This window comes from Suricata suricatta, chromosome 2 (genome assembly GCF_006229205.1).
Source record: "Suricata suricatta isolate VVHF042 chromosome 2, meerkat_22Aug2017_6uvM2_HiC, whole genome shotgun sequence".
Classification (NCBI taxonomy): domain Eukaryota; kingdom Metazoa; phylum Chordata; class Mammalia; order Carnivora; family Herpestidae; genus Suricata; species Suricata suricatta.
The window spans coordinates 59,146,411-59,163,024 of NC_043701.1; the positions used below are offsets into that span (position 1 = coordinate 59,146,411).

At 45.2% G+C, this 16,614-nt stretch overlaps 1 gene segment (V, D, J or C); it reads left to right on the plus strand.

Annotated features, from left to right (window-relative positions):
- The first annotated feature begins 8,281 nt into the window (after window positions 1-8,281).
- LOC115281440 overlaps window positions 8,282-16,614 on the plus strand; it is a 28,936-nt gene continuing 20,603 nt past the window's right edge. Inside the window, 2 exon segments of the C gene segment in view lie at window positions 8,282-8,458; window positions 8,547-8,855. Of these exon segments, the coding sequence occupies window positions 8,416-8,458; window positions 8,547-8,855 (352 nt within the window).

A 16,614-nucleotide genomic window follows, 5' to 3' on the forward strand; every position in this document is an offset into this window, starting at 1 on the left:
GGGGGCAGGAGGGCGCTGGCGCGGTGGTGGTGTTTTATTTTCTCAGGCTTTTCTTGTCTCTGTGCTCTGTCAACTGTGGTTGATTCGTGGAAAATACCTGAAGTCAAACCGGCCCCTACTGGTTGGGGCTGTGCAAGCTGGGGCTGGGTGCTGAGTGATACAGTAAGGGCGGTTAAACCACAGCCGGCTTTGCGCCCTTCCCCAAGGCCACAGCTAATAAAAGAAAACTCCATCTGCACACACACATAGGATTGCTGTCAAACGTACTCTGAGGCTGTGGGTGAGGGGTTCCCCTATATTATACCAAGCTCATTCCAAGTAGCTGCTTCATGAACTGGGAATCATATGCCCAGGACTGTTGAGACACTGCTCCTTCAGTCCAGTCCGATGACACTGTTCTGCAGGAAACAGCACTCAGACTTCTTGTAGCCCCGGGAAATCCTGACATCCACCAAGGACCTGTACTTTTCCATTGCATGTGATTTCCTGAGGCTCATATTTTTCAGTTTCATCTTTCAGTGTAGACGGGTTGTCACAAGACCAGTGCCCATGACTCTACTAGCACAGGGAGACTGTAGACATGGAAACAGTGAGGTGCTTCTTTCCTCACAAGAGCACAGACATATGGACGTCCTGAACAATTGTGTAACTGAATGTCACATAGTGACTCATCTAAGTCCTTCTACAGGACAGCAGACTGTAGAGTCCAGCTTAGTCAGAGCAAGCTTTGTAGAAGACATGCACGTCAAATACGTGTGATGGGGTCCAGCAGAGGAGGGCTGTTCAGCTATTGAACACAAGACTAAGTGTCCCCACCCCCACCCCACTGAAGCATGGTACAGAGAGGGTGCCCTGTCCTGGGACCCAAACTGCCCAGTCTCTGGGGAGACAAAACTCTATTGTTGAAGGTTGCTGCTTTAGGCTTTCAAGGTTTGACTTCACAATGCGTTTTAACCATAGACTCCTTTTCTCTTCTTCTGTGCTTGAGAGCCAACTTCTGGGTGAGACTTGGCTTCCGTGAACATGGGCCTCATGCTACTGTGTCAGCACAGCATGTGCAGGAGAGTGCTTTTTCTAGATTAAATTATACACTGACATCCAGCTTAGGTGTCTACTGTGGGCCTGGTGTACATGAGCTCTACTCCTGAGATGGGAAAATCTAAATCTGACCACAGCACTGAGTTAATGCTATTTGAGTCCAGAGTCCAGAATCGGCAGACCCCCCTCACCCCTTTCTCCACCATGAGAAGCTCTTTCTGGTTAAGCCACAAGTTCCCCCAGCCCTCCTGATGGCACTTCTGTCAGTTCATCCATTCTTAGAACAAGCACACATGGACTGATCTGGCCGGCACAAATGCACCTTTGACCCTGTTGATACACTCTGTAGACATTTCCTCAGGAAACACCTATGGCAAAATAATACTTCTTTTCCATTATGTCCCTTATCCTTCCAAAACATAGAAAAAAATCTAAATGTCTGAGAACAGAAGAAAAGTTAAATAATTATTTTACTTCCATGAAATAATCAGTATTCACACAAAATTATATGTATGTAGGTTACACATCATGGAAAATGCTCACAAATGAAGCAAAATCAAATACACAGTGAAAAAACTGTATACCCTATTGGAATAGATTTACAAAAATAAAAACCCAAATCCATATGTGAAAATCAGAAAGATGAGAAGAAAATAACCAGATGACTGCAATCATGTCAGGATATTCCAAAGTTTTGGTCACAAAGTGACATTATTATTTTTAAATTATAATTTTAAAACAGTGAATAAGTATGTAGACAGTAGAGCCACGATAATGTGAAATTACAAACACAAAATGAGTAGGGGACAAGTGAAACTGTCAACGCTGATGTGGCCGAATATTATGAAGGGAAGTTTCTTTGATTATTGTTCTATAAACATTTTTACAAAAAGCATATGTTAGGCTCACAGTCAGGGAAGAGAAATTAAAAAAAAGGTCATTGGAAGACCAAGGGCGCCTCCTCACACACGAGGGAAGCAGCCTGCCTCACCTTTGCTCTCCTCTTACCAGATAACACACCTCGAATTGGACATTTTCCTTTCCTGAAAATGTCTGTTGCCTGAGAGCCAAAACAAATCTGGTCCAGGAGAATGAAAAGCAGAGAATCTTAAGAAAAGACTGTGTCTCAAATCTAAACCTCATAAATGGCACACTGTTCAGGTGAAGTTTGTGTGACATAAATAGGTACAGTATGGCTGTTGGAAGGCTTCACTTTCCAACCTATTCAATGGCTGTGGACACTCAGGGTCAGATGAAATGCATTCCCACTTGGACAGGAGTCTAGGAAGATGGTCATACCATGTCTTCCTGTTTCAGGGCTTACTCTCCACCTGTCAGGGTAATGGCACTTGAGCCACAAGGAGCCAAAATGTCTTGGAATTATTTGAGAGTGCTAACTAAAGCCAAACATTTAATTTCAACATAATAACATGTATGCTTTGCATAATATAAAAGTGACGTGAGACAGGCCTTCTAGCCATGGTCAACAAATCTTCTTGAAAACCAACTACCAAACTGGACTAGATCAACCAAACTAACCATTTATGTAGTTGAGACATGTCTAAATTCATGCCACAATCTGAGACATGTTTATGCTAAGAGGCTGCAGATCAGGGAACAAGTGAGGTGCTCTGGCCTGAAGAGGCTCCCATTCCTCCCCCACCGTCCAACACCCGGCTCCCTGGACATGAAGGTTCTTCCAAGACAGGCCAGGCCATGGGGACAGGCAGCAAACTCACACAGTGTGAGGGAGTTCAAATGATTGGGGCGGGGAGTGATGTGAGGGTGAACCAACAGACTCGGGTGCACAGGAGGGGAGCTGGGCACTGGGCAGCTCTGCGGTTGAGGTCATGGCTGCAGCTGTGTGCATGCTTAGGGGAGACCCACAGAGCTCCAGCCAGCCCTGCATCCTGTGTGACCTTTAGATGACAAGCATATGCAGAGGCACCATGAAAATACTCAGAAAAAGTGTACGCTAGGAGGACTTACACGTTAGCACATCCAGTCTATGTGCTGATTGCCTACAATGTAAGTGTGCTACCCAAGTCATGCCAAAGAACCATTTGGCAGAGGGTTGAAGCTTTAATCAAGGTGCCTGAACACAATCCCTATCTAATCTTGGCTATGACTAAGCTACACAGACAAAGCAGTAATTGGTATTTAAGCAAGAACACTTCAGAAGGATTAGAGGCCCTTCCCACTTCACTGTCTCCAGCCCCTCAATGGAGACTGGACCAAGGTGGGCTGTTCCGTGGTGCCAGGCCCTGGAATGGCTGCTCACGCTCGCCTTTCTCCTTCATCTAGGAGGCGATTCTCTTCCTTCCAAGACCTTCCAAGGTCTAGCAGGCTGGTGTGTTGGGCACTAAGGTTTGTTCCTGACAAGGCCCAGCCTACAAGGGAAGGACCCCTGAAATACAGAGACAGGGCTCTCCCTGGTGGTTGGGGAGCCCACACACAATCCCACAGGACCTGGCCCTTGTCCCTCCTTCCCCCAACTAGGACCCTAGCCCCATGAGAGTTGACCTGAGTGATGCCCACAGTGGCCTTGACTGACAGAATGGAGGTCAAGCTCAGGAAGTATAAACCAAGTGCAGGGTCAGTATGTGTTGTACATCACCACACACACACACACACACACACACACACACACACACACACACACCACTCAGCCAAAGAGATATACCTGGAAGAGGAGGCATTTTACATTCTGACACTAATTAAGTTTACAGGCTGGCACTCGTGCATTGTGGTCCTAATGTCCATGCATCAGCCCATATCTGACCACCTTCATAATCAGCAATGCTTCTCACACCAGCCCCACTTTGGGGTCACTTTTCTGTAGAGATATTTAGGTATATAGGAACATAATATTAATGAATATATAGATTAGAGGAGTCCAAACTGGCCCAATGTTTATACAAGAGAATTCTTAATACCTTTCATTTGATACTCTTTTTTCCCTACATAACGGTGCTCAGCGTAAGCTCATCCGGAGTGAACATCATCCTCCACCAGCACCCATCCAGGTTCCTTACTGCGTTTGCTGTAGAAACAGGACAACGTAGTTCTCCATCTCCCCAGCACCTGATAACGTCTCTACCGACCTTCTCCGTGTTCTGACTCTGCTGCAGGGACCAGATGTACAAGTGTGAGGAGCAAATACACGAGAGACTCAGTGAGTGATGAGTTCAGGGATGTCCAGACTCACTAACACCAGGATCAGCGTGGAGGGAAATCTCAAACTGCATGTAAAGAAATGATAGAAGGCTTTTATGATATCAGAGAAGGACAAGGTGCCTTGATCAGGACAACTAAGTACCCAAAGTATATGGTCAAACAAATTCGACCACAAAACTGAGACTCTTTATTTAATAAGTGCTTTAGACAAAGGTAAGACATTTGATAGATTAGCTGAGGATATTTATAACAGCTAAAACTCAGAAAGGATAATTATGTAAGACACCTAAAGGTGTTCAACTCAATGAGTACTTTGTAACAATTACTATAATCCTAGTTAGTTTTAATAATTTAAAGTTTGTATCATTTTATCTTTATTTTTATCTGTAATATATTTGTGAGACTGTATTAAAATTACATTTGTTTTATGCATATTTGTATTGATTTGTATTTGTAAGAGTAACGAATCAGTGTTAATGGTAATAGGACAATAACAGCCTTGATCGCCAGTCTCCTACGTGTTCTGCATGTGTTGTTATTTAATCCTCACACACGTGTGAGGTGCTGGCTGGGTTCCCTTTGCGCAGACGCGGAAGCTGAGAAACAGTGATAGGAGAGCTGGGTCCAGGGCGCACGGCCAGGAAAAGGCAGGGCCCAGGAATGGCCCAGGCAGCCGGGCCCCACCAGACATGTCAGCCCTCTGCTGCCAGCCTCCTTCCTGCTGTGTCTGAAGGACACGGACAGCCACGTCTCTGAGGGAGAGACTTCAGTGGGCGCCAGGTATAGAAACCCAGAGCAATGACCTGCTACAACAATGTGACCCTGTTTGGTGCCATCAGGTTGATAAAAACTTCAGTGTCAGATAACACAGCACCGGTGGTGTTCATTGAGAACGTGTGTGTGTGTTTCCCGGTGCCAGTGACCTGGATGACATTCCCAGGGACTCGTTACTCCCAGCGTGCAGAGACCCTGCTGTGGTAGTGACAGCCTTGCAGGTGACAGCCAGTATGCGCAGCAGTACAAGTGCCTGTCAGTGATGGTGGATGGATTCGTCCAGTGGCTGCAACCAGTGGCAGAAGGAGCAGCACAGAGGGACAGTGAACCTAATGGACAGACGGATGGATTGACACGGATTGACAGGAATGCCATGAAGCCATTTAAAGACACATAAAGATGCATTATTCACTAGGAATTCTCTGTAGTTTTCACAGGTACATAAGACACCAAACATATCAGTCAATCCTCTCATTTGAAGCTGCGGAAAAGGGGAACTTGCAAAGAGGAGCCCCGTACTTAAAACTCCCAGGCACCCTGAGTACACAATTGGAAAAACGAGTTTCCTGACTAGCATCTGGGCTCTTCCACTGGGCTCTGCTACAGAAGACTATAATGTGTGTGTCATCCCTGCAATGGCCAACAGGGGGTGCTAGATGTCAGCGCAGGTAACTAGCAAACTACCATAGATTTTATGCAGAAAGCTCCTTATTGAAGACAAACAGGAAATAGAACAAGATCACAAATTACATTTGAAGCAACTGCTCAATGAAGACAGAAATTAATCCTTGAATCACAAACATCCAAGCAGATGACCAGGGGCACGTGTCCTTAACCTGAAGAACTTGAAGTTAGTTCTTGGTGTGCTCTTTCTTAGCTCGGCAATCTCAAGTAAGTTACTGAACCTCCTGAAGCATCTGTCTCATCTGCAGAATGGGATGAATAACACCCATTTCATGCTTGAAAGGACGTAATCAATATGTACAATGTTTGACATTCAATTAGGTGTATTTGCTATTATTTAATGGACTAATGGTTTCTGTCATGACCTTATGAAAATTAAACTCTTACAAAAGGGAAGAAGATATTAATTCACTAATAGAAGAATGTCTGTTGTGTTCTGAGATCCAGTACTGTTCAATGCATGACTGCTCTTCAAGAATAACTTATGCTCTTTGCTTATTGGCATAGGAGAGTCTTTCTGGGTTCTGCAATCTCTCTGAATTTTTCTTCAAGACTCCCTAGTCCTTATAGTTAAAAGAAATTATATACATATATATGCAGTTGCATCTATAAGAAATGGATGGTGTGATGGGTTTTGGAATTTCTTAGACTTGGGTTTGAATCAAGGCTCCATTACTTCTGTGACCCAAAAAAGTAGTGAAACATTTTATGACTTCAACAGCTGATCTGTCAAATGTGGTTGTTGTAATTACCTTGACATGTTATGGGAATAAATCGTTATAAGAATTACATTGTACTGATTTCAGGCTGATCATATTTATTTATAAAGCTACCACCTTGGCCCAAACCCTGGCACTGAACTCCCCAATTAATGGATTATTCTTCTTTGAATAGAGGACATCACATTCTACAAACTAAATTGTTTTACAAGAGAGGATTTGGCTGGAGGTTTGGGTCAGACTTCATTCAACAGTCAGGCTGGTCATGTCCCCAGTTCCTGAGCCTTTAATCTGAGAAGGATTTGAACAAATATGGTAACACTCATTGAGAGAAAGAGTTTTGAATGCTGCTAATGTGAAATAACATTTGTTTAAATAAAAGAATAGAAGGTTGTGGATTTTCTCCCTAAAGTAAGATTTTCCTATCATCACTGAAAATCTAGAAAACAGAGAAAGCGGGAAGAAATATTTTCATCCAGTGCCTTATCACACACATTGTTCCCCTTCTATATGGAGACTATTTTCACTTCTTTCCTGTGCAGATGTCTAACCCCACTGTCATTCTCTTTTCCACTTAACACCTTAGCACAGCTGCCCTAGACACCTGCTGAGAGTCTGAATGATGGTCTGGAATATTCTTTTAGCAGAGTATTGTAGTCAACACTTCACCCACTCAGCACAACCACAAAGCCTGCATTTTTGGGACCCTTGAGCCTTGAATCCTGGTTACAGCTCAGCATGTCAGCCTTCTAGTTTTTCCCAGGAGGAGGAGCTCAGGAGCTGGGTCTGGTCAAGGGTGCTGAAGGACCCAACCCTGCAACCCAGCCAAGTCCCCTTCCTGGCCCTCCTCACTGCCCTCTCCCTCCAGGCTGTCAGGCTGTACTTAGCATAGGTAATCACCATAACTATACCCAGGAGTCCCTGGTATACTTGGCATTGCTGAAAAGGAACCTTCATTTCAGTCAGAAGTCAATGCTCCCTCTATTTCTCAAAGCTTCATTTCAGATGCCTTCCTCAGCTGACTCTTCCCAAGGTCCAGCCTTTACCATTTCTGAGGATCTGACCTGGGACCTCTGGACTGCACTGGTGGTCTCGCCTCCTGGTCTGCATCGCCCATAAGTCAGTGCAGGCTTCCTTCTTTAGTCATACACACACACACACACACACACACACACACACACACACACTCACACACGCCCCTGATTTTCCAGAAGAGTAATATTCCCTATGATTTTGCACTATATGGACCACAGAAATCATTGACTGCAAGCAGTCCAGTTTTGAGGTGAAAACCAAACCCCTACATTTCCTGAGCAGTGTCCATGCATCAGGGACAGGCCACATGCTTTGCTCACACTTCCTGTTTACTCTGCCTGCAAACTAACGAGGTGCCTTTGGACAGATGAGGAGAAGGAGGAGAACAAGTTTGCCTCAGACTACACATCTATTCTGTTACTCAAGAGCATTGAATCTTCCGATGGCGCCTCTGGGGACAACTCTTTAAGCCAGCTCACGGACCCGCAGGCCATTTAACGAGAGACTGCTGCCCCGTGCGGGTCCCCAACTCCCAAGCAGGTGCGGACCCATGGCTCTGTTAATACCTAGTGGCCATTTGAGCCTTGAGGTTTGTCCGCAGCCAGACCGGGCGAACATCCCACCTAGGTCCCCTCAGGCATGCAGCCTGGAGGAGATACTGAGCAGAAACAAATGAGTGCTGGGTTGAAGTCCGATGTCCAATCAAAACTCAAAACTTGCTGGTTAGCGGTGCTCTAACTGCACCAATGTTCCTCAGGGTTTCTCAGCACCTGACCATTGGGGGTCCCCTCCCCCTTGTGGGCAGACCTGCGCCTGCCCTCTGGCCCCTCCCTCCCTCCTGCCTCCCTGTCAACAGTACCTTCAGGGCCTCAGTGAAGCAGAGCTCAGACCCCAACCTGCCCACGGCCCCCCACCCAGTCAGTCTCCTTCCAGCAGGCGCAGCTGGGAGGTCCCCTGGGCTGCTCTCCAGCAGGTGGGAAACAGAACCATGCTGGGTCCCCTCGCCTTCCTGTGCACCCTCCTTCTTCCCGGTAAGTCCTGACTCCTTCCCCAGTGCAGGGGGCACAGGGCGACCTGAGGCTCCTATCCTTCCCTGACTCACTGCTGTGCCCCTTGCAGGTGGAGTGGCAGCGCTCAGTCTGAATCAGCCGACTGTGGTCGTCGGGCGCCTGGGAGGCTCAGCCACCTTGCTCTGCACAGCCAGCGAATCTGTCAGCTACATCCACTGGTACCTCCACCAGGAGGGGAGCGCTCCCAAGAGGATCCTCATGCTGGATATGTCAAGGTCATATGTGCAGAGATATGGAGGCTACAGATCAGACAAGATCACTGCCAAGAGAGTCAGGAACACCTACAGCTGTGAACTGTCACTGCTGAAGCTGGAGAAGCGGGACGAGGGCGCATACTACTGCGCTGCCTGGGAAGCTCACAGCCATGCGTTCCCCTCTGCTCCCTGCGCAAAAAGTCCCCTCTCCCAGGGCGCTCAAGCTTGGATATCCCAGGGTTGCTGAGTCCCTGGGGCTTCCTGAGGTCAACTGTCACTACCCCGGACCCTCTCGGACGTCCCTTCCATGGGTCCACAGCACATAATCCAGGAGGCTAAGGAGCCCCTGGTGCAGCCTGGTGTAAAACCTGTGAGCAGTCCATTCTGGAGGAATTTTTAAAAAATGTATATTAATGAGAGAGAGAGAGAGAGAGAGAGAGAGAGAGAGAGAGAGAGAGAGAGAGAGGGGAAGGAGCGCATGATCTGGCAAGGTCAGAGAAAGAGGGACTTTGAGCTTTGAGCTGTCAGCACAGAGCCCAGTGCAGGGCTGGAACTCATGAGGCATGGATGAGATCATGATCTGAGCCAAATTCAGCGTTTAATGGACTGAGCCACCCAGGTACCCCTTGGAGGCACTTTTCTCAAGATGGTCCAGGGCAGAGTATCTGAAGCATCTGGAGCAGAATCTGAGCTGCTCAGTGCAGGAGCCACAAGCACTAGGCACCAGTCACGTGTGGCTACTGAGCACTAGTCCACGCAGAGATCGACTGTGGCTATAGCGTACAAGTCATGTTCTGGGGGCACCTGGGTGGCTCAGTTGGTTAAGCCTCTGATTTCGGCTCAGGTCAGATCTCACGTTCGTGGGTTTGAGCCCCCATCAGGCTCTGTGCTGACAGCTAGCTCAGAGCCTGGAGCCTGCTTCCCGTTCTGTGTCTCCCTCTCTCTCTTACCCTCCCCCTCTCATGCTCTGTCTCTCTCTGTATCAAAAATAAATAAAACATTAAAAAAATAATTAAAAAAAAAACCAAGTCATGTTCTGGAGACTACAACCAAAAAAAAAAAAAGATGAAATATCTTCTTAATATTTTCTATATTAGTTACACATTGAAATATTATTTAGGTGAAATTCACTACATAAAATTAGTCCTGGAATTATTTCTTTCACCTTGCTCCATATTTCTTTGTTTTGTAAATTTTTTAAATTATTGTCTCAAATTGTGTCTCAAATACATTTATTTCTGTTAAGTAGAACTGTGACGACTGGCGATTTCAGGATCTGACCATCTCCAATGAGGAATGCGGGAATAAAGTATCAATAAAGTATCATGCAAATAATTTCAAGGCTGAGAGACCCTCTGGGGACTCCCCCACAGAAGGGGTGCAGCTGGAGCTGGGAGTCTGCTCCTGCCCCCAGTCTCTGCGCTGCTGCCCCGCCCACTGCTGGTGGCTGTGCAGTGAGAGACTCCATGACCAGAAGCCCAGGCAGCAGTGTGGCCGACTTCTCAGCCCCTCCTCCCCTGGGCGGCCGGCGCCTCCTCCCCTGTGGGGGAGAGGACCTCAGGGCAGGTGGACCCTTCAGCCCTGGATGAGCCCGCGGGCCCTCCACCTTCCACTTCTAGAAAGTGACTCCACATGGGATTTGGGGACCAGCCTCCCTGACCTCTGTTCTCTCATCTGTAAAATGAGGTGGTTCAACAGCTACGGTTGTGTGGCTGATTTCTGGGTTAAAGCAAAATTATACCAAAAATATATCACTGTGTTCACTAACTTCTCATAAAATTAGTCAACCTCTGGACCAGAACAAAAACCAAAAGAACAACAACAACAACAACAACAAACAAACAAACAAAAAAAAAAAAGAAAGAAAGAAAAAGAAAAAAGAAAAGAAATTTAAGAAAAGAACAAGTCCCTCCTGTGTAGCTCTCTGGGAGATCTGAGCACAACTGAATAGCACTGGGAAAAATGATTACTGAGAAGAATGTCTAAATGTACTTAAGCAAATTCATCTCTCAGATTGACTCGGTCCTCCTCTATGTCAAGGAGCTTCTGTTTTTGTGGTTGAAGATGTATATTTAAGGCATGCTTGCCTGTGAAGGAGCCCAGACAGCATCTGGACCCTCTACTGAGGTTTTGGGTCAAGGTGAAGGTGGGCGTCGAGGGGGAAGAAACTTCCCTTCCCTCTCTTGGGGGATGGTCCTGTTTGTTGTCCCCATTTCCTCAGACAACTGAAACCCTTCCTCTCGTTGTAACTTCTCAGTCTCTACTCCCCAGAGGCAGATCTGACTAATACAGTTTCGTTAGAGAGAAATTAGCTAAATATGAAGATACTCCCATGAGAAGTCATCCCAAGTCCAAGTCCATCTCAGTGTTCCACAGGGATCCACTGTGATTTTGATTTACAGCCTCAGATGACAGTGGCCTTGTACACCGAGGAAACACCGCTATGTGGAGGGACAGACAGGTCTGTGTTTGGAGTCATTTCCTCCGCCTGCCCTGCTCCTTAGGCGAAGGTGAGCTTCACCTGGGACACTTGGGCCACACAAACCAGCCAGAGGCCAACCAGTCCTGCCTTAAGAAAAGGTTTTTAATTACATGGTTGTCTCAAAGGCTGATTCATAAAAGCACTAAAAAGAACTTAGTGGGGAGTACATACTGAGTATAGTAGGGACTCTATCTTTGTTGAGGTGAGATTCATATTGTGAATATTATTACTTTTTAATTTTTGTTAATGTTTATTTTTGAGTGAGAGAAAAAGTATAAAAGGGGTAGGGGAGAGAGAGAGGAAGACATGGAATCTGAAGCAGACACCAGTCTCTGAGCTGTCAGCACAGAGCTCAATGTGGGGGCTCAAACTCACTGACTGCAAGACCGTGTCCTGAGCCAAATTGGCTGGTTAACCAATGAGCCCCCCAGGTGCCCCCAGTTTTGAATATTATTGATGGGCTCACATTACCTCATGGGTAGTGTACTTTGCATACATGGCTGCTTGAAAAATCCTGATGATTTTGACTCAATTCATTTGTTTCATTCCTGAGGTGGGTGACATGCAATGATTTGGAGTAATAGAAGTAATGGAAGCAATATTATAATACCAAATTACTGCTGCATAAAGTGTAAGAACATCTTACAAAGCACAATTTTCATAGTTACATTAACCAATACCACCTGCTCACACCCCCCAGTGCTGTGGAAGAGTCACGTCTGTTATCTCAGAGTCCTCCTAGAAATCACACTTATAAAGCTGCCTAGGCGCACCTGGAAAACTACGTTGACTGTTTTTGTTTGTGTTTTTTTCTGAGTGCTGGTTATTTTCATGCCAGGAATAGGTTCTGGGACACAGCCTTGGATAGAGGAAAAGACACACTATAGAGGGATAAATTCTAAACACTGAGATCAGGATCCTTTTTACTATGTCACTTCCACCCTAATTAGTCTCATAACAAACTGGCATTGCTTTTGAATTTTATTTGGTTTTATTTATTTGTTTGTTTTTACTTATTATTGATACAGAGAGAAACAGAGCATGTGTGAGGGAGGGGCAGAGAGAGAGGGAGACTCAGATCTAAAACAGGCTCCAGATTCTGAACTATCTGCACAGAGCTGGATGTGGGGCTTGAACCCAAAAACCGTGATATCATGACCTGGGCTGAAGTCGGGCGCTTAACTGACTGAGTCACCCAGGCGCCCCTTAAAAATTTTTTTTAACATTTATTTATTTTTGAGAAACAATAGAGACAGAGCATTAGAAGGGGAGGGGCAGAGAGAGAGGACATAGAATCTAAAGCGAGCTCCAGGCTCCCAGCTGTCAGCACAAAGTCTTACATGGGGCTCAAACCCACAAACCGTGAGATCATGACCTGAGCCAAAGTTGGACTCCCAACTGACAGAGTTGCCCAGGCGCCACTTGAATTTTAAGATGCATTTTTAAAAAGATTTCACATGTTACTAAACATTAAAAGCCTTATGTATTATTGAGCACTTAGACACAACATGTGAAAACTGATGATTAGGAAGACCTGAAACAGGCTCGCTCTGTCTTGATCATGTTTCTCCCCTCTTCCCTAACAACCTTTACTTATTTTACAAAACAAAATCCTATTTTCTCTTCTGATACCCACGGACTCCATCAGCCTAATTAGAGACCTGGTCCATTCTTGGAGAATCCGAGTAGGTACTGGGCTGAATGTGTCTTTTCCCCCGCTTAGGACAGACACCAAGTGCTACAGAGAGTGGCCCAAATACTCAGTCTTCTTATTAACACCCTGCTGTTTCTTCCCTGGTTTCTTTATGTCACTTTTGTGCAGACACAGAGGCAGGAGTGAGATGGTCCCCAGCAGCCATGCACACACCATTGCACACAACCAAGGTTTCCTTCAGCAACGTTGTTTGCAACTCTTATTGCCTGAAAACATAGTCTGCTAGCTTTCATGGAAGGTTGCTACAAAATCAGCCTCAACGTGTTCTTTGTCTGGAGACTGAAAAGAAGATAGACTTTCAAGTAGGACTCTATGCCTCCTCTTGGGGGGTACAGATTTCTCTCCCATTACAGGACAAGGTTGGATGTTGTGGGGCACAAAGGGTGGGTTCTGGGAAAATTGTTTCCTCCCTCAGATCAACACTCCATGCATCTCCCCCCTGCTCTGGGCCCCAATCCCTACTGAGTACACTAATGGGCATCTTTGCTCTGATTTCCATGGAATGTTGGTCAATGGGAGTTGATGTTCAAAGACACATCACGATGTCCCATGAAAAATAGACTTTTTCTTGGGCACTAGATGTCCAAGCATTTGGATTTAGACCTGTGGGGGAGAAGACACAAATCCCTCCAGTGGGTTCACTGGAATAAAAGGGAATGGTCACTTCCACCTGCACCTGTTTTTCCTGAGCATAAGCCTTGGTCTCTGGGGTAGATGGCACTATCTGTCCCTGCGAGGATGCAGACCCCCTTTGGGAGGGAGCTCTGAGCTCACTCTGCTCCCACTTCCCAGCCTCTTGCTGCTGCTTCCACTGACTGCTTCCAAACAGCAACCAGAGAATAAGGAAGATGATCCATGCAGCCCATAAGGGTCTGCCTCATAATGCCCAGGGCAAGGTAAGGAAAGGTAGACAGTCCATCTGGAGGAGCATAAGAATGAATTCAACAGTCAAGTAAGTAGGTTATATCTGCCTCCAAATAAATAGAACAAGTTGAAGTCTCAAGAGATTTTATGTAGTTCCTTTCATTTCACTTTCCACAAAACCACCACGGTCCCACCTCTAACAGAACAAGATGTGCTTTTCTAGTTGATAAACTCAGCAGGGTGGAGCATGTAGATTATTTGTCACTCATTCTTCAGTTACATCAGAGATTCCCAGGTATTTGTCGAGTTATTAAGAAAATATTCAGTATGTAGGGAGAACAAAATAAATAACTAAAGGAGATATCTGTGTAGATAAATGATTATAGTGCTTTCAGAAACAATTTTATGATGAATCCAAGTTTGTGTTCCTGATGTCCTGTAATAGAATGAACAAGTATATAGCAGTGAAACAGTCTCAAATATTATGAAGAGAGACTAGAGAATTGTCTGCCACTTTCACAGTGTCAACGACAACCCAGCCTCTCACCTTTGTTATAATTGATCTATCATTTCTGTCTTTCCTACTCTACTTACTTGCCACCCTTAGTCGACATAGAACTGTTTCAACCAAAAACTGATCATTCCTATCTACTGTAGTTTTTGTCTCTTTTTTTTTGTATCTAAAGTCAAGTTACAGAGTGATTATCCAAAATGTCTTGTTATATTCTGAAAGTGGTAGAATTAGCATTTGTAGCCCACAGGTCAACAGATTTCTTTGATAGCTTTACTTCACACAACCAAGAAAAAAAATTAGGTTCTTTTTGAAAACTAACAAATATAATGAGATTCTTATGAGAATTTAATAGTAGGTATTTTTTACTGAGAATTCCTTATGTCCTAAGCACTGCATGAAGCCCTCTATATAATTCTTGTTCTGAGATGCCTCGTTATCAGTAGAAAGAGGAAAAAATTCTGATGCCCATCAATGTACCCCTGTCTTAACCCGGGGTCCGGGGACTGCTCCTCTGCCCATCCGCTTCCACCCCAGGCTGGAGTGGCACTTGTGGGTGCCGCGGTGCGCTAGCTCACCAGGTCCAGGGCGCTCATCCCTGGCTTTGTGGCAGGTCCTTCACCTGAGGGAGGGAGAGAAAAACAGGGCAGGAGGGAGATGCAGAGAGAGTGAAGACAGCACACGGTTTCTGATCAAGCCTCTAGCTTCTTTATTCTTTTTTTCCTTCTTCCTTCTTTCATTAAGAAAATAATTCCTCTTATGCAGAATTTTGGGGCGGAAAACTGACCCGGATCCGTTGTCAGGTAAACAGAGTCAAATGCATATCAAAAGAAGCGCCCAGACTTGCCTCTGCAAATGCTGGGGAGGGGAAGCTAGCACCGAATAATCCAAAATGCGGTTTTGATCTTTTGTGCACCTTGACCACTCTACGTCTGGCCCAGCATGACAGACTCCAAAATTATTTTGACCAGGAAATGGCAATCTCCAACCTCCAGATGCAAATCTTGTTTACTGGTTCACTCCCTAGAGAGTGATAATCCTTGCCTGAGGCAGCCAGGAAACTTGGCGGCTCCCAACATACCCCCACAGATGTCCCTAGCCCGGCCAAGTGTACCTGGGTTGACATAATTTCCTATTGACTTGGATTCCTATTTGGAGACTGTGTGTTGAAATGGTCAGATTATCTCAGAGAGCAGTAAGGTGCACAGAGATGTTCAGTAATTGTGAAAAGCTCAGTCTGAAGGTGCTGACAGTGAACAACGTTGAATTCATCCCCACTTTGCTCCATTGGCTACCAGATACTGTGCTGGATGTTGGATCTGTCCAGGGACTCTGTGATCATCATAACAATTCTTCAAGTGTACTTATTTCAGGGAGGGAGGAATTGATTTTTAGAGAAGAACAAATATTTCCAAACAAATAGTCCATGTTGTTTCAATGTATTATTGAGTCACGTTGACCTCCCTTAGGGTAGTTAACTTTATAAGAACATGCTCCACCATATATGAGCAAATACGGGTCACCCCAGACCTGCTGCCCAGCCCAGCAGAGCCTGGTCAGGACAGTATGAGGGTCACTCATGAAGCCACAGTCAACGAGTCACAGTGGGTACACATCTGGAAGATTCACTTTTTCAGACAGTCTGTCCCAGAATCCAGTCTGCTAGTGGAGTGAAAAAGGCTAAAAAAAATCAAATATCTTCTTTGTTTTGTAAATTTGCTGTAGCAGAAAGTATACTAGGTCAACTACATGGAGAGTGCTTAAAACTTCCTAGCCAGACTTAAGTCAACAACCAAAATGTGCAATGAAGATGATATTTTGGAATTTGTTGCTAGTAGAGTTTTCTCCTAGACGTGCAACATGTCACTGGGAGTCCTTTTTTGTTTAGGGAAAACCATGAGAATCAGTTCCCAAGAAAGGAATTGGTGGCATTGCCTAAAAGAAGCTGGAGAAAGGATGGAGGAAATGAAGAATGTGGAAAATAAATGCCAAAACCTAAAATCCTATTTGACTAATTTTCCAGGTTCCTACGTAAGAATGGTCACTAAACCATTTTCACCACGAAAGTTGGGGCAACTACTAATGGTTGGCCATATGGAATGTTACATTTGAGAAATGATAAATGGTTCTAATAAGAAGTAATCATTACCCAAACTTTACTATATTCCAGAACCTCTTTTAACAGTTAAAAGAAAATGGAAATACTTCAGTTATTTAGTATGCACTTAATTTTGAGATAGAAATTGTTATCTCTTCTATTTTCAGTGAGGATTTTGAGACAGAAAGAGATTAAAAAACTTGCACCTGTTCAGGAACCTCCTAAGTGACAGAGATAGATGGTTCATAGCTTCA